The following is a 19,088-nucleotide window of genomic DNA, read 5'->3' as shown; positions in this document are numbered from 1 at the left end:
ACGAAGCATATATTTTCATATTGTAAGAAACTCTGCCAAGAAGCACAATTTTTTTATAAACCATATTTTATTTTCTGTGTAAATTCATTTGCGACATTGGCATACAGTCGATGTTGTCGATCGTCACCTAATAGAAAAAAATGTATCCTTTAAGTTTGAGATCTCCACTTCTTTGTGGCTGGCTCATCAACATGCACTTATCTGGAGTAAGTTTACCGGGCGGAATTTATCAGAGGAGGAGAACGAGGACTCGGTTTTTCTTGCTTCTCTTGCCTATCTGGACTGATCTCTGCTAAAATAATTCTTTAGCGATTCTTACTGCTAGGTTAGTTCGGCTTTTCTCGAATTTATATTTTGGCTACCTCGTTAAAGCAGTCCTCACGCTATCCTTGAAGGAAGGAAGGAAATCAACTTTATTCAAGGTCTCGCAGGCCACGAGAGCTTTGGGGCTCTCATGGAGTGGGCGTCTCCCACAACGGAACCGGGAGGTTGAGTTTCCTGGCGGCGTCGTGAACCATGCTGGATGGCCCAGAGTTGGGGAGCGAGTTCTTCGCTCCGGATTGCTTCTTCAAACTTGCGCTTGTCCGGTTCAGAGTTTATGTGAGCTTGCGAGCACGGCCAGAGTATATAAATGACAGACGTTAAGGGACATGTATTGCAATTGGTGCAATAAGACTTGTCGTAGAGCTCAGGCATGTAGTGGTGTAGTCTGTTTTGCGTGTCTCTTTGTAGCATTCTGAGTGTAACCGCTTGAGCTCGAGTGAGCGTGCGGTGTGGCGCGCTATACTCCCCAGGCAGCACACCAGCATTGGTCCAACCATGGCCCAATGCTGGCAAAAATTGGTGCCAATGTTGGACCAATGTTGGCATATTGGCAAAGTGCAACCCAATCCAATGCTGGCCCAGCGTTAAAGCCAAGATTGGACCAATGTTATGCCAATGCAGCAGCCATTGTGCTGCCAGCGTAGGACCAGCGTTAAAGCCAAGATTGGACCAATGTTATGCCAATGCAGCAGCCATCGTAGGACCAGCGTTAAAGCCAAGATTGGGCCAATGTTATGCCAATGCAGCAGCCATCGTGCTGCCAGCGTAGGACCAGCGTTAAAGCCAAGATTGGACCAATGTTTTGCCAATGCAGCAGCCATCGTAGGACCAGCGTTAAAGCCAAGATTGGGCCAATGTTATGCCAATGCAGCAGCCATCGTGCTGCCAGCGTAGGACCAGTGTTGGGCCATATCGTTGCCATTATTAATGCCAGCTTTGAGCCAATGCCCTTTGAATGACGAATATTCTAGATATGCTGGCTTTAGAGCACGCACATATTCTTACAGCAAACATTTTGCTAGCGGCATTTTTTGTAGCAATTGTCCCCTTACCGTCTTCCTCAATAGTAGCTAGGAAAGCTCGACAAAAAGATGTCAAGAAGCAGAAGTCATATATGATTGCAAATAATAATAAATGAATACTGAAATTGACGTTTATGACAGTTTATTTGCGAATAAATTTTCACAAACAGGCATTTTCCGTGGACCTAGATGGGTGACGCTCGGTTATCTTCGAACAGTTTATTTACAGGCACTGCCCTCAGGACAGGAATTGGGCAAGGTGCCGAGGACGGTGGGCTGGCCAGGGGTTTCAGGGCAGGGAGCTGACGTCGGTAGGCAGGTTTGTCAGTGCTTGGATGACAGCGGGCTTATCAGGCCCCCGAGGACCACGATAACGCGGTGGTTTCGTTGATATTGCCACCATAACTGTAAAATGAAAAGAAACATTGTCAGAGATGTTGGTATGACAAATGTATGTGGGAGAGTTTTCATTTGAAAAATCGCCATACTGCAACAATATTATAAGTCTGAGCAGAGAGTTCGAAGGGGTGAATCAAGAAACTTTCTTGCAAGAAATTTGTCAAGTAACACTTCTTAATATTTCGACATATATGACATACCTTGTACAAGGTGTAACGTAATATTTAGAACAGACATAAAATGCGCAGGATCCGTCCGCTTTGTTTACAGCTCATACCTAGTCAGCGTAGCACTTTAAAATTAAAAATTGCAGCAAAACCTGCTGCAGCACAAAAAGCCTAGTTTCAGACTGCGTAGACACAATGCGGCCTTCGTGCGAAATTTTTAATGTGCAAACCGAGAAGTTCCGTCAAGAAACACTAGTAAAAGAAGCATTTAATATACGAAAAGAAATACTGTCAGCTGGAAATGATGTTTGACCTATACCAGTGAGAAGAAGCGTGGTTCCTCGGTATCACTAGCACGATCAGGCCGCACGCGTGGCTTGATAAAATCATAGTCCTGGAATTTGGGTGAAATTCACAGAGATTTACACGTGGTTCTACTACAGGCACTATTCAAAGGCTGCAAATAAAAAGAGCTTTTTAATTACAGGCACTCTACATTAGCCAGGCCTGTTTCAGTAGTATATATACCACGTGATATTGCTTGGGTGATATTGCTTCTGATAAAACTTATAACATGCGCAAAACAAATGCACTCACCATTGTATGATCCATGCTTCTTTATATCCGAGTTCATCCCACATCGAAGACGGTGGCCACGAGCGCCGACTTTTTTTCTAATTGTTGTTTCGCCTATATTAATTCTAACACTCACAAAAATTCGTGGCCACATTGCTGCGTATTTCAAGATGTAGGCTTCTCAGTAGGAATGACGACCGCAAGCAAGCATTTTTCACGAGAGGAGTGCGCTGGCAAGAACGGACGGCAAGCACTCAGGCGGTGTTGCACCCAGTCGGCGTGCTAGCGACGCATAGAAGGAAAGAGTGAAATGAAAGGGTGAACGAAGAATACGGCGTAAACGCCACTTTCCCCCGCTGGGCCTAGCCCGAACGGGTTTTGGGGTGGCAGCGATGGAGGGCGACAAGGAGGACAATAGTGACCCCGCCGCTTTCCCCCATGCTTCCGAGAGCACCCAATTCGACACAGCAGCTTATGGCTGTCTGAACGCTTGACTGATAGCACTGACCAGGCTCACCTGGGTGCGTGGGGGAGAGGCAAGGGGGGGCTGAAGGACGGAAAGCTAGGCCGAAAAAAAAAATCCGGAATGCGCCGTGCCTACTAAAGGCAAAGACAAGAGGTTGTTGACACGCAAATGCCAAAACGTGCAAATAATTTTTTTTTCTGTCAGGGGCATTCATACAAGGAGCTTACTACACATGCACGAACAAACAAATATATTAGAATAGGAGCATGATGTCGCCGCAACATGCCATGCATGCTAAACAAACAAACAATAGTTTCACTAATGCATATGCGCTCCATCTCGATGCAATAAAACGGTTCCATCAGCTCTGAGGCACTGTAATTCTCGATTCTCCTCAGAATCCTGACCCACTAAAGCCGCGGAGCGTACATGCAAAAAATACAATGCGCAGGCAAATTCGCAATACCGTTGCTTCTTATGGAAAGCTCAAGTTCTTATTCACAATCAATAAAGCAGCGGCTAAATTTATGCGACTTCCCCTGCTTGCTACGTGGTACACTGGCTTTTCTCTTTAGGGGTCACATTTCGGTAAACAAGTGCAATAATGGAGGTGTACCATTCATGGAGTTGACATGGGAGAACATATTTTTGGTTCCTGCGCAGTGTGCCTGTGATCACCCAGTTGAAAAAAACAATTGGACCCAATTGGAAAATTTCCACTTGTTTCCAATTGGTCCCATTTGTGTATTAGTACCCAATTGGGCCACTTGGAACAATTGGGCCAATTGGTTGTATACCATCTGGCTCAAATGGTGCAGTTGGCATAAAACCAATTGGTTGTATACCATTTGGCTCAAATGGTGCAGTTGGCATAAAACCAATTGGTTGTTGCCAATTGGGTCACATGGTGCAGTTGGCATAGAACCAATTAGGCCAATTGGCATGGAACCAAATGGTGCAAATGGAGCCGCTCGACGGGTCAAATGGTTTCGACTGTGCACCGCCTGCCTGCGCTGTGTGAATCTGGCAAACTAGCACAGCAATAAGGAACCACATTATTACGTGTTGCTCGGCTAGTTGGTTCATATATATTGTGATCTAATATGATGCAATACAATACGAACAGCACAAAAAGAGAATCTCTTCATTAATACTCTTCCCCATGCTTTTCTTGCTTCACATCATATCACACAAGGAGCCACTACTTCCTTAAGATGATAACTACATGTGACAATGAGGCAACAAGTGAAAAGTAGGATTTAAAGCTTTATTGCTAAGAAAAATGCAATGCGGGATACTGTTCATGGTCCTTTTCCGGTCTAGTCGCGCCACAACCTGCAGAAATGGATAAAAAAGAAAGACAGCATTGTGTATGGAATCCTGAAAAACCTGTTGCCCTCAAAAGCTGGCACGACAGGCAAGCTGATATTAGATAAAAAGGCACCTCAATTTTAATATTCAGCAATCCAACCAGGCTGAAGAGAGTCACAATTTGCGGTTTATGTAGCTAAGGTTCAAGCAGCAAATGCAAGAAAATTGTTCTAATCAGTATATATTTTTCGCTGTTCTGTCAATGTCAGCAATGTTCTCCCCCACGTAGTGATTCATACGTTTCACCAGTGCTGTCACGACGCTCTCGGGGTAACCTTGCTTTTAAAGAAACGCTCATGCAATACACTTGAAGCATTTTTGTCGAAATTAGTTCAGTGCATCATGCATATTTGCTACATTACACAAAAGCGTATACATATATCTGTGCAATCATTTAACTCAAACGAGTGTGCGTGACCCGTGCACTCGTGTAGTGCAGTAATGCAAATTAATTACAAGAGCTTTGGAAACGCGGAAACTTACCTCCGACCTGCAAAATTCTGGCAAGGTAGTGGGCACACGTGCCGGCCGCGTTTGTCCACTTCACCATATAAAAACCCGCCGAAAAGTCGTCGTCAGGCTTGAAGTTCTTTATGTCTGTCACTGGCACAATTGCCAAATGTTTGTCGATTTCGTGCCGCACGAAGCACGCAAGGCGATCAGGACAAAGCGCAGAATGCAGTGCAGCACGCAAGCACGACTGTCGACGACTTTTTTTGTTGCTGCCATGGTTGCTGCACACACGAGCACATGTTGCTAATGTTGATGTCGATTATGCTGTCCCGTTCGGTCGCCAAGGAAAAATGACGCTGAGAGAAAATTTAATTCCAAGGAAGAATTATTTCATAGATGTGAAATATAAAATTTAAACAATATTGCTAAATTACGAATTGCATTGCGCCTAAATGTTATTTGAGTCGTGTGTTTAAGAAACACATAAAAAAGTGCAAGTTTTTTTTTTTACTGTTTAACATGATCAATACATCGCGACCACTTTTTTTACGGTTGTTCCCCATTTACTTGCCCTCCAAATGACAAATAGTGTCTTCCAATCTCACGAATCCAATCTCGAATCTCGCGTCCAAATCTCAAAAGAGAAATCTCAAAAGGAAAAGAGAAATCTGCAAATTTTGTACACAAGAGACATTAACATTTTCTCACTTAAATTTTATCCAAATGGTTTTGATAACTCCAATTGGACCATGTGGCAATTCTGATTTACCCAAATGGTCCTGCTGGAGACTCCATATGAACCAATTGGCCGTTCTAACTGGTCCAAATGGTCCTGTTGGAGAAAACACTTGGTCCAATTGGAAATTGCCGTTTCCAGTTGGACCCATTGATATTTCCAAATGGTTTCAATTGTTTTTTTCGACTGGGCAGTGCGTTAGTTTTCAAAACACGTTGTTCAATCTCAGCAAGTCGTAGAGCACTAAAAGCCGACAAGGCGAAAATTAGCTTATTACGGGCCAATGTCCTCCAAAGAAAGCCAACTAGTAACCCATATTGGCAAATCCATACGAAAGTCGGTCCAATAATTCCCGCCTTGTTGAACGGCAGTGCCAATATTGTTTACTGACTGTGTAAAGTGGGCCAACATTGGATCTCTATCAGAATGGCACAGCCAATATTGTTTACTTACTGTGTAAAGTGGGCCAACATTGGATCTCTATCAGAATGGCACAGCCAATATTGTTTACTGACTGTGTAAAGTGGGCCAACATTGGATCTCTATCAGAATGGCACAGCCAATATTGTTTACTGACTGTGTAATGTGGGCCAACGTTGGATCTCTATCAGAATGGCACAGCCAATATTGGCGCCACGCTGTTAACCTTAGGCCAACATTGGGCCAGGAACCAGAATGGCACTGCCAATATTGGAACCACGCTGTTAATCTTAGGCCGTCATTGGGCCAAGATGTGCCAATATGTTTCCAACGTTGGCCCAACCTGACGTGCCACCTGGGTCTGTACGTTGTAGGTAGTATAGTGTTTAGTGATTTCATTGTATGTAGTGGGACGTCCTAGGACATCAGCGTCATACGGCAAACATAAGAAGAATCCGAGTGCCAGAAAGACTAATGAAGACGAAGACCGTGCCCCGGCACCCATACAAGCCACGCTTCGAAACTGTCACTTTTTAACATGTGTGTTCAGACTGCGAAATTGTATTATTAGATTTTTTACTGCCTGGTTGCGCTGCGTTTACAGTGGTTTATCCGTACCTCCCGAACTTAGGGATAAGTTGTGATGGCTAGCTAAACGAGCAGCCGCAAATCGAATCATACGCTAATAAAGGAATGTGCAATGGCATTGTTGCGCCGATTCAGTAATAAAAGCACAGGGATGCGTAGAGCTGCGTTGCTGATGATTTATAGACTTTACGTCCGCACCAGTCTCGAGTTTGGCTGTTTTCTTTTTTCAGGGTGTGGTGCATACAAGCTAAGACCTTTACTACTGATAGAATTACAAGCGCTGCGTCTATGTCTTGGGTTGCCACGCTTCGCGGCTAACGACGTGCTTTATCTGGAGGCTGGAATCCTTCCGCTTGAGTCCGCATTTAAGCAACTTACTGTCCTGACTTTTCTGAAGCTATACAATGCAATCCTTTCCCGTTTGCAGTCCATCTTCATCAATTCTCCCGATTCATTTTTCAGAACACATTGCCGGCGTTATCGACAACCACAAGTTGTTTTTGTTCAGACGCTGTTATCGAAACTTGATGCTCGGCTACCGTGCCTGATTTCTCCAAAAACTAATTCTTTAAAGGGACCCTGAAACGATTTTGGCGATTTTCTACAAACGTACTGAGTCGTTAGAGTAGGTTCTTCTGATCATTAATTGATGCATCTAAGTGCTCTGCGTAAAGCGTGGAATTTATTATAAGCTTTTAAAAATACACATCGCTGCCGATCGTAGCGCACTGCTCGGCGGAATTTTAAGCCGCCCCTACCCATATGATGCAAATAACCCATATTACGTCACATGGGCGAGCTATCTGATTGGCTGACCAGGGCGCGTGGTCGATAATTTTTCCAACTTTATGCTGAACAAATGATGCTCGTAATAGTTGGAATGTTAGTTACTTTGTTTTTGTAAAAAGAAAATAACTTAAAGAGAATACACAAGAATAGTTTTTTTAGTACACTTCAGCACTTCCGGCACACAGCAAGTGTCGTCTGCTTGTGTTACAACGTACTCCATTTTGACGAGAGCTCCGCGGTCAGAGTCGGTCTCAGTCTTTTCGCGAGCACTATGATTCGACTTTGTTGCCTTGTGGACTGCAAACCTAGCGCCCTGCAAACCGCGAGTCCAGTATTAGGGCAAACGCAAGCGCAAGGGGACAGGGTCTGGCCGCTTGACTGTGCCGGGATGAGCCACGAGATGAGCAGAAGAGCAAATGTGAACAGTCTGCACGGTGCAGCCACCTGGTGGCACAGAGCTCAACCATACACAGTAGCAGCAACAAAGTGTATTCTTTGCTGCTGGTGTGTATTTTTCGCAGGAGTGTAATCATCAACACGTTGATTTATAAATGTTTAAAATGTTTTACACTTAGAGCAATATTCGCGCTTTGTTTGACTGGTTAAGCGCTGCGCCAGCAAGTGTCTGGACCGTGCAGACCGATCAGGCTGCTCACGTACGTCTACGCTAAAGTTCCTTCATCAGCTTGAGTTTATGCCTCCAGTCATTTGCCGAAATGACCAGCTTGCCTGTTTTTAGCGGAGTACCGGACACGTTCGGCGCTACGACAGAATGCTCGCAACGCACGCTGCTTCGATAGCTCTCGGTCGAAGGCCAAGCGGCTAGCGGAGAGGTCTCGCGCGGGAGGGGGCGTGCTCCTAAACAACCGGAAGTGAGCGATGTGACGTCGCATCGTGACGCTGAACCAGTGAAGGCGGAGCTTAGCGCCGCTCGCTCGGCGAGCGAGTTGAGGAGGAAAAGCATAGCTAGGGAGGAGAGTAACTTCTAATCGCTTGCAGCTCCTTTAATACGTAACGCTTCACTTAAATTGTGGTGCGAATGTTCTACTTAAGCTGTACCCTACGCGCCTACAAAATTTGTCCGAACCGTTTCAGGGGCCCTTTAAAGGTGAAACTGATTTTTGATGACATTTTTTTCCAAAACACGCAAAATTTCTTCCAGCGCGCATACTTGAAGGTCTGCTTCAAGATCATCTTTGTAAATTTCGGTCTAACTTGGTTATTTCTACAGATGCATCACGATATTTAGGGAAGGCCAGAGTTGGCATCTTTTCATATCAGCTTAACTGGTCTCTTGCTCTCCGTCTCGCTGATTATACCCCAATATTTCTTGCAGAATTTCTGGCAATTATTCTAGCTATGAGAAAGTTGGGTACACAGAATTCTAATGTAATAGTTTGACTTAGTAGTACTGCGGAAACCCGCAAGGTGGAGAGAAGTAATTATTAAAGGGAAAATCAGACATCCACCCGTTCGTAGCAATTGCTACAAAGGAAACCCATATGGGTTCCTCGAAAAAAAAGCCTCAGAGTTGTAGAAAAAAATAAATTCTACAACTCTGAGGCTTTTCTACAACTCTGAGGCTTTTCTCTCGAGGAACCCGTATGGGTTTCCTTTGTAGCAATTGCTACGAACGGGTGGATGTCTGATTTTCCCTTCATTAAAGTAATAGTTGTTACTGATGCACTTTCGGTTTGCATTCATTTAACTTCTAATAATCGGTCACACCTTCCGAGTATATTTTCGACGCTTGCCCCGAACAATTTGTCTGAAGTCCGCTTTGTCCAGGTCCCCAGTAGTGGAATTTTTTTAAATGAATCAGCTGACTCGCTGAATAAATATTCTTAAATATTTTTCCTGATTTCGCTTTTATAACAAGAGCTAGATTTAACGCCTTTTATTGATGAATTGTAATGAATCATCAATATTTTCCGCAGATGATTTTCGACATCTAAAATTTCGGTGGAACACGAGCAAATCCTTTCACACTAATGTGAGGGGACGTTATCCCAAGTAACCACGGATATCCGGGCGACGTCCGACGGACGTCCTTTCTGGATATTCGGGATGTCCGTGGGATATCCATGAATGTCCGACGTACGTCCGAGGGACGTCCCTGGGGAATCCAAAGGTAATCGCTTTGGCATCCGTAGTACGTCCGACGCGGACATCCAGCATGGACATTCAGGGGACGTTCAGGATATATATATATATATATATATATATATATATATATATATATATATATATGTGTGTGTGTGTGTGTGTGTGTGTGTGTGTGTGTGTGTGTGTGTGTGTGTGTGTGTGTGTGTGTGTGTGTGTGTGTGTGTCTTCCCGGGGATATTCCAGATATACACATGCCTTGAAGCGACAGTAGTGGCCGGGACACATTCAAGCACCGGACCATTATATATACATATATTACATTGGTCTAATGCTTGAATGCATTCTTGTTTTAAATAAACGAGAAATGAACTTACACCAACTTCCAAATACAATTAAACGTTTATTGTCGCCTTATACATATACATAAAAAGACCAATAAGCAGATATATGCGTACTGTTCAAAGAACAAATAAATACACGGATAAAGAAGAAAACTTGCAATTTCAATAGCACAACACAAGGTAGAGAACAGCAGAACAAAAAATACTTATTGCCCACCCTGCTTTGACATTTGTGTTTGCAGCATGGAATAAAAAGAAAGAGCAAAAATACATCAATTAGCATTATTAAGCAGCGAAAGCAACAGAAATGACATGAAGGAATTAATCTTGACTACATCACTTCACTAGCACTCTGCGACACGGGCACAAAAAATGACATTAACTGGCTAATGCCTTAAACTTTAATGTCATTCGCGGGGTGCCACACGGACATGCTTAATGGTATTGCAGCTTAAATGTTATTCGCGACGTAGTGCGTTCTCGTAAGTCAACTTGCCGTCAAATGCGTACTCTCGTTCCCAATGTCTCCACATTCTGACGTGGCTGAACGAACTATTAGTGAAGAACAATCAATATATTCTTCACTTTCTTTAAACAATAGCTCTTTCTCGTGGCGTAGTGCGTTCTTACAATTATTAAAACTCACTTGGCCATCGAATGCGTACTCTCGTTTACAATGTCCCCGCCGTGGCCGTAGTGACCATATTCTCACGATATTAAACAAACTTGTAGATAAAAACAACTAATATATTCTTCACTTTTTTAAAAGGAGCTTTTTATTTTTCGTAGAGATCAGCAGGCGATCTTGCTGCTACTGACGGCTACAGCTCTGATCATGAGCGCATTAGCCAGGAGAAGCTCTTTGCCAGGAGAATCAAAAGGGCGCCAATGAAGAGTCCGCGGTAGCTAAAGAAAAATGTAGACTCCGGGGTCCTGCTTACCAGAAAACCCGCATTGACTTGTGCGTACACCTCTCCTAAGGGATCCTGTTCCGTTCTCACAGCGAAGTGAACCATCCGAAGCGTCACGTAGAGTATATCCATCAGGGAAACAAGGCACATTGTCCTTAGTGAGCGTAGTGTCACAACCACCGTCCTGAACTTCCGATGTCGCCTCGGTGCAGCGACCAACATCACAAGGCGTACAAATGTTTGCAGGGACAGCCCGACCGCACATGTTAATGCATGCGTGCGGGGTATACGCGCCACTGCACAGTTCTAGACTTGCGAATTCTCGAGCTGTTGACTGCTGGCTGCCGGTGCGAGATCCGAAGTCCTCGAATATCGTCTTTGTTTCCAGCGACGCTCTTTTTTCGCGCGTGCGGCTTCTCCCGCAGTCTAGGCATCCTGGCACCTGTGAAGAAAACACATTTCAATACCCAAACGAATTAAAAAAGAAATCGATGTAGCTGTCATACCTTGGTAGCTGAGTAGGAGACTTCGGCAGGCACGGAAGGTGACAAACGCTGCTCCGCTGCCCTAAAACGATCGCAGAATGAAAAAATGGCGTGGCGACGATGGCTAGAGCTTGGATTGGATTGGATGACTGCAGCGTTCTGCTTTGCCAAGGTTCTAACACTTCCACGTGCATCTACGCAAACATAAATAGGTTTTTTAAATATTCTATTATTACACAGTTAAATATTTACTTATTCTGGGAATATTCGGTATCTGATTTTCGAGTTTTTTTAGTTTCTGCTAAAGCTGTCGGCGCCAGAATAACATAGCCTTTGAGATTACTGTCAATGCATGGCGGCTCTGGCGCATTATAGCTTTCGTAATCGCTTTCAACGCATGCAGCCACCAAAAGCGTAGCCTTTGAGATTTGTTTTTGTTACCTATAATGATATTATTGTATGCACAATTGAACACTGCAGACAACTTCCTGTTTTAAGAAACCAGCCAAAAACAGGCGCACACAGGAAACATACGAGAAGACAGGAAAGAGGCTGGAAGAGGCCTGTCTTGTGTATGTTTCCTGTGTCCGTCTTTTTTTTTGCTGGTTTTTTTCTTAATACAATGCACCAACTAGCCCAACAACGTGTTTTACTTCCTGTTCCAATGATAAACCTGAACCTACATGTTAGGAGGTCAGGACCAAAACTCTATGATCAGGAACTTTTCATAATGAGGGGTAACTTGAGTGCTTGGCTCTAGGTCGAATAAGTGGCTTCAAATGGGCGCTTATATATTCTGCTAGTCATCCACAAGCATTTTTTTTAAAGCAAACTACAAATTGTTTGTATGACCCACCGATAGAAAAAAAATCGTAGTTTAATACTGCGATGTTAAAGTGGGCAGAATTTATATCAAGTTGGAAATATATTTATTTTGCTTTGAAAAAAAGAATGAACTGTGTCCGATAGAGAACAAAAATAAACAGATATAATATGAACAAACTAAAATTTCCGGCAATATATTTATGCTAGTTTATATATAACTCACTAGTGTATATCCTGGGCATGCCTATTTATGGACAGCCAGCGGACGTTCAAAATGGGATGTCCCATGGACATCCCGGTGGGATGTCCTTCGAACATCCAAACAGGATATGGACTTTTCATGTACGTCCCACGGACGTCCGTGTTGGATATCCGGATGGATGGACGTTGGGACTTATGGTGGACGTCCCACGGATATCCGTGGTTACTTGGGATCAAGCTTCCGCTGTAGAATTCCCCAACTAAATTTTTACCTCCATAGATTTGGTTTATCCATAATTGACCTCTGTCCTTGTGTAATGAACCAAAAACTATCGACCATTTCTTTCTTTCTTGCTGCCGCTTCTCCTCCCTCCCCAGAATGTCCCTCATATTTCCAACTAGAAAACTGGGTTTAGCACTTACAACACCAAACATGTTGTGTTTTGGTGCCTGTCAATTAGGCAGCTCGATTATTACTGATCTGCACAAGTTCATTGAAGCATCCGGAGGATACACTGCTAGGGTACCAACTGTGGGGCATTTTCTATCATTTCTTTATTTAGTTTGTGTATAGGTCCTCTCAACATCTGTGTTATCAGTTAGTTGCCAACTGCTCGTTCTGAATGTTCGCCTTTACCCCTTTTGGTGTGTTGTTATTGGGTGTACGCTTCTATCCATCGACTGTGGCCAATACCCCTCGTGTGTACGAGCCATGTTTTGAGACAACAATCCACCCAAACTAGAGTCCCAGCTTTACGCAACCAATCGATCACCCGAGTCCCAGCTTTTTCTGCGATCTCCTTGCAGATATGTTTGACGGTGTATATGTAGTCGTGCCTACACTTGGTCCGCTGCAAGCCGGCGCTGAAGGTGTAGATGTAGATCCTTGTGACCTGCTGGCAAGTACCCACTCTTAGGGATCGGCAAAGAATCGGGTAGGTTATAGTGAAGTGCAAAACAAGTCAAAATTGTATAATAGGCAAGCTATAATCGAACGATAGAGATTGTAGAGCCTGCACAATTTTATGAAACTGAAAATTCTACCAATTACCATAAATTTGCTGGGGCGGCAAGGCAGCTCCGCCTGTGGCCAACATCCTCCTCCTACTTTTCGGAATAATTGCTCGAAAAAGATGTGAAATATAGGTACTAAAAATTAATTCGTGAAATTAGTTCGTGCAAATTAATTCGTCATGGTGGCAAGCGTCCAACGATTTGCGTCTTTATTGGTTTCCCGGCCACGCGGCACGAAGTCCGTACCATTGAAAAATCTCACGCACTAACCGGCAGCTCGGACGTCGCATATGCGAAATCGCAAGTAAAATCTCGCCATGTGAAACGGGAAACTGGCGCCGTTCGCAAACCCGGCTATCGTACAGCAGCGGTTGTCTGAAGCCAAGTTAAAAGAAATCGCCGACTGTAGGTTTTTAATTCATTCGGTGCACTAAAACTGCTTTCCGTTATCCGACAAAGGTGGAGTCATAAAATTTCAGCTTTGACAGCGCCTGGCCACACTGATGAGGGCGGCCTCCGGTCGCCATATTCTTTTCGCTGTGCATGGTGGGCAGGCAGGTGAGTTCCCAGTGTTCAATTTTTTTCCCAAGATTCTTCGAGTGTCTTCGGATGCTGTTTCATTGGTGTCGACCGCGCAGCGTGTTTGAGCTGACAAGTGTGGTCAATTTTAGGCAAAAAATCACCCATAACGGTTGTTTTTATGATCGCAAATGCTCAAAATGTGCTGCGAGGTTGCCATTTGCCGAAACGAGATGCCGTCACGTCGTTCTTTAAATGGTGAACTATGCCCGACACGTTGCTAGCCTTGCTTGTTTTGCAACACTCGCATTGAGGTGCACCATTACGTTAAGGGAGGCACTGCGTAGTCCCAAAAGGGCTATTTTATATTCGGCATCGTAGTTTGGAAGCACTCAGTGAATGTCAGACGCGTACCTTTTGACAGCTGAGCCTCGCCACAGGTTATGCAGCCTTCACGGCCGGCCAAATACCGGCCCATCCTGCTCTTGCCAGCCGCGTACTGCGAATTACGCACGTGTTCTCTTGTTTAGTTCGAACTCCTTATTAGTTCGTGACGACGACGTAGGTAGTGCTGCTGCGTGCGATACATTGGGATAACAAAAATAGTCTTTTGAACGATCTTGGATTGTGAATCCTTTATCCTGTGAGAAGGCTGTTTTCCATTGTTGTAGCGCAGGCGCAAAACACTGACGCATGTGCACCGCTCACTGCAGTGCATATCTATACGTTCAATGCCCACAATACACAAACTTTCAGCTGCATGTTTTGCAACCGTGCTAACCAGAAAAGCCATGCGCTTTGTTTCTGCCGGTGCCTGTTTGGTTTAGTAGGCAACTCGGGCAGTTTAATAAATATATTGAAAGGACACTTTGTATGTATCTTTACTTACGTCAGTACATCATGCAGGTCTAGCAGCTTCGAATGGATGACCAAGAGAGCAATGAAGGAGCCAGTAATGTTCAGGAAGTCGTCAGCCTCCTGCTTACTCCAAACGTGACCTTGGTAGGCAAGACACATTTTCTGAAAGCAGATTTATTTACTTTTGTTGTTTGTTGTTTTTGGCTCAAGGTGGTGAGTATGTCTGAATCCTAAATCTTTTACGATTGGTTCTGAAGCATACATTGCTAAACTGTTCATGCTCCCACAAGTCTTTGAGGCACACGCGCACTAACCTTCTTTTCTCTTCGATATATGTTTTCTTAAATTTCAAGCTGCAGCCAAAGAAATATTTTCAGCTGCCAAGCTTTCGTTTCATACTCTTTATTATTAAACATTGGCTGCTGTCATATTCAGTGCTTAGTTTGCAGAATGTAAAAAGTCGAGTTCACCACAAGCTTTCTTTTCATAATTGATTGAGGTAAGCACAATATGCTGTAGATGCCTTGCTTGCCTAACTTTTTCATAAAGCGTGCTCTTTGAAGCACTTCTCTAGCAATATCTGTGGACAGCTCTGAATTCATCGAATTCTAGTCAAGCTAGAACCCCAAGGTTTTCACATACTGTAGTTTATGAGTTTAATGGCGCAAGGGCCATGTATGACCAAAGAGTGCCAAGTACACACTGCAGTTGAGAGCCAGTATGTATGACCGCGACATCACAGAAAATCTGCACTCACTGGAGCAAACATTTATTGACCACGACATCAGCTAATATTGAATATTTCTTCAAGCACAGCCATCCAATGTGAAGTTGTCGCAGCTTATTGCATTGGTCTGCATGCTTTGGCTGTGAATAAAAAAATAAATTTTGTGCCATTTTGCTCTCCATACTTTTCATGGTTTATTGTACACTGCAACTGTAGATTAAACTACTTGTAAAGCAGTTTCACTGATATTTGATGCATTTAAATGAAATTGTTGTAGAAAATCAGATAGCTCTGGCGAAAATTTGTTTGCTGGTGTGTAATAGTTTTCATGTTTGTCAGATTACACGACTGTATAGCAGCATTGTTTTTTTCTAAACTTGGATGGACTGATGTAATTGGTTGTTAGCTGGCTGATGTAGTGTGCTACAGTACAACTGTACAAGTACCACGTGTGTAGCGCTGGGTTGCATTTTATAGTGTCGATATCAGATGAGCATTCTTTGACAATAACCCAGGAACCATTTTATAAACTGGTTATCTAACGTTTGTGCTAGGGGTGTGCAAATAATTGGACATTAAATAATTTGTCTTGGTGTTTAATTCAAGCACTCATTGTACAGTATAGTCAAATATTCATTTCTCTTCTAATATAAAGGATATATAGAGATTTTAACACTTATGGGAGGCTCGAGGAAGAGCAACCGATGGGTGAGGGAAGTGTTCCAAGCATTTCGCTGCAGGACAGTCACAGCTGCTGTGCAGAAAAATGAGTTTCCAGGCAAACGCAAGTAACAGATAACTTTTGCTTCAAAAATTCCAGTCATTCAATAATTATATAGCTCCAGCTTAACATGCTCCAGGCATTAAAGGATTGGCTAAGCTCTTTATTTTTTAATCGGCCAGTCTCGCGAGGTCTCTATCTTCTTGAAACAGCGTGGTACCTTAATATCACTCTTGTCTCCTTCAATGAACATAACATTCTGCATGTGTCTGCTGGCGGGCTCCTCCCTCGTTTTCTTACTGCCATTTCCATGGTTCACTGGGTAACTGAAAGCAGTTCTATCTCTCCTCAGTTAACGACTCCATGTGCATGTATCAAATAATTTACATAAGGTTATTAAGGCAGCAATGCAGGAAAGACTAAAAGGACCAATTAGCCCATCCACACATGCTAATTAAGTATTCTTTTTTTACAATCATATGGACCTCATGAAAACTTTATATATCACTTTCTTTTGGGGGGGGGGGGGTGAGAAAATATTTTGTGTTTGATTCAGTAGTCAAAGGTCGTTTTTCTCTAATAATATTTTTATTCACTTCGATATGGAAATATTTCTATTCAACATCCCTAAATTTAATCTCTTCTAGACATGATTTTCCAAGTCATGCTCAAAGAATGAAGGGCTCAGCTTTTAATGCCATATCAGATTAGGCCAGCAGTCATGGTTGACAAGGGATGTGTAGACGAGTTGCTGTGTCATGCGCTATGAGAAGGAACTTGTTGTAATGTAATAATTTCGTATAAAGAAAAGCAAGGCAAAAAAAAAAGGATGACACTACATTTCACTACCTGCATGAATCAAACTTGCAACCTCTGCCTTACACGCGGTGCTCTTATCACTTGACCTACGTTGTACATATGTGCATGCACACAGACACGCACTCACACACTAACAGGAAAAGCAAACAGATGAAAGAGTACTGGTTACTCACAATGGGACAACCTGCTTAGGGACTGTCTGATGTAGACACTTGTACAGTGTTATGAAACCGTTTGAAATTAATCGGCCACCATGCCGTTTGATGTACAGCTACAATGTCAGTCACAGAGCTTTTGTTTCTCAGGATGAAGATGTCGCGGTGGCAGGAGCAGAGGTAGAAGAAGAAACATCTAACCAAGACCTGTGCGATCCTGGAGGGGCCGAGGTTGCCTCGGCCGTGGCTACTCTTGGTCTCTCACAGGTCAGTCGCGCAAGTTCTTTTTTCGTCTTTTCTTTTTTTACCCAGTGTTTGTCAGAAAATTTCGCTTTGTCTACAAGACACGAGAAAACTGCCCTCTTTCTAACTGTCCTACGTAAAATACCATATTTGCACAATTACAACGCACACTTCTTTTTAGTAAAAGGTGTGTTCAAATTTGCATGTGCGTTACAATTGCAACTAATTCTATCAAAATCAAAAATGAAACTGATTCTTACTAAAGTATACATGTATCTACGCAAGGTAGTTAGCTGCACGGCCATTAAACAGGTCGTTTGAAGAAAGCGACGCTTGGAGACGTCGCAAGGTAAGTTAATAGTGCATGGAAAGCCCTCCCGTAGACTGTGGTTATGCAAGTTTTCAAGAAGCGTGGCATTTCTAATACATTAAATGAAACTGAAGATTACTTACTGTTGCCAGTAGACATAAAAGTAGGTGGCGTCTGTCTATGATAGTGACTAGCTAGCTGCTAAGATTCAGCTCTGTACATGCCTGTGTGCCTTTGTATGTTCCATAAAATTGTTTCTGCATGCTGTGCGTCGACTCGGGTTTCGTTACTTGATGTGCGCAGTAGAATCGGCACCAAGTTTTTTTAATATTTGGGTGGTAATAAAACTACGCATTACAATTGGTGGCACGGCAGAATCGTACAAATATGGTATTTATAACCACACAAGTTATGTGCGTCGAAATACATTTCTGTGGGACTTGGCAAATCTTGAAAATTGAACAGTGCCACTAGGTGAACATTTCTCAGTATGATTAAAGGGCCCCTTGCCAGGTCTGGCCATTTTGAGCTGACAAGCACAGAGCATACAGTGCACGCTAACGGTCGTGTTTGCAAATAATTACATTGCTATGTGCCCCGGAAAGATCTGAAATTTCAATCCGAACGCCGTTTTCCCTTTACCCTTGTGGCGACCGCACTCCAACCCGGGGGGTAACATAGTCGTTTCCGCAGTGTGACATTGCTCGTGATGACACATGACTTTGATAATTATTCAAGGCAACATCTGTAATTTGTTTGATCTGTTGCTTGAATTGACGAATTGAAGTTTAGAGAATTAATAAAACACACAAACGACATGTCTGCCTTTTTTTTCTTTTTTTCTTTAACTTTGCACTGAAGCAAGAGAGATGTCGTGTAGTCACGTGCACAGGTACGGAAACTATGCCATTTTCTACCGTGTTCCAGCGCATGATCATGCTCTGCGATCCGCTTGGTCTGCCTCAGTATTCGTGTAGCACAGAATTATACCGCTAATCATGTTGCCTTGTGCACAGCGCGCTAAATCATGCGCTGCGCGAGACGAGACATCATAACAGCTCACGCGCAAAGCCGTCAGCAGAAGTGTACAGCACCGGGGAAACAAACAAAAAAAAAAGTGAGAAAAAAAAGTGAAGGCGGGGCCCGTGATGTATGCATCACGCTATCCTCGAGGTCCAGTATGGGAGAACGCAGGGAAGGAATTTGCTTGCGGAGGCTAGGCGGTGGAAGTGGAGAGAGTGTCTCGCTATGCAGTGGAGCTTGCCTTCTGAAATCAGGAGTTCGCGGCACTGAAATATTTCTATCTTGGCTATTAATGAGTCGAATTGAAAAATTTTTGTGGCAGAATGCTACCTAGAGGACACGTAACAACTTCCAGCGTATAACCAAAATTTGCTATGGGGCCTGGTGAGGAGCCCTTTCATAGAGCACATACAAGCTTTCCAGTACTGTGCCACTTGTTCATGTAGAGGTTAAGACAGTCTCTCGTAGAGCACTGCATTGGTCGTTTTTTCTTCTGGCACGTGCTTGGCCCGAGCTCAA

The 19,088-nt window shown here is 43.5% G+C and overlaps 1 protein-coding gene and 1 long non-coding RNA gene across 3 annotated transcripts in view; one reads left to right on the top strand and one right to left on the bottom strand.

The window, feature by feature from the left end:
- Positions 1-9,797: 9,797 nt before the first annotated feature.
- Positions 9,798-11,491, bottom strand: LOC139057843 (uncharacterized). The gene is made up of 2 exons (XR_011513036.1): positions 11,176-11,491; positions 9,798-11,111 (listed from the first exon to the last, which is right to left on the bottom strand). It is a non-coding gene; the product is annotated as an uncharacterized lncRNA (long non-coding RNA).
- Positions 11,492-13,471: 1,980 nt separating this feature from the next.
- The window catches only part of LOC135902527 (zinc finger protein 143-like), a 31,243-nt gene continuing 25,626 nt past the window's right edge, over positions 13,472-19,088 (top strand). Inside the window, exons 1-3 of one of the 2 annotated variants that reach the window (XM_065432647.1) lie at positions 13,472-13,752; positions 14,620-14,715; positions 17,144-17,260. In XM_065432647.1, the coding sequence (XP_065288719.1) occupies positions 14,635-14,715; positions 17,144-17,260 (198 nt within the window). In that variant the 5' untranslated portion in view covers positions 13,472-13,752; positions 14,620-14,634. Of the gene's footprint in view, positions 13,753-13,799; positions 13,972-14,619; positions 14,716-17,143; positions 17,261-19,088 lie in introns of those variants that run through there. The other variant, XM_065432648.2, reaches the window with a different exon arrangement.

Source organism: Dermacentor albipictus, chromosome 3 (assembly GCF_038994185.2).
Source record: "Dermacentor albipictus isolate Rhodes 1998 colony chromosome 3, USDA_Dalb.pri_finalv2, whole genome shotgun sequence".
Classification (NCBI taxonomy): domain Eukaryota; kingdom Metazoa; phylum Arthropoda; class Arachnida; order Ixodida; family Ixodidae; genus Dermacentor; species Dermacentor albipictus.
The sequence above is the reverse complement of the archived record's forward strand: the minus strand, read 5'-3'. Positions and strand labels throughout refer to the sequence as shown.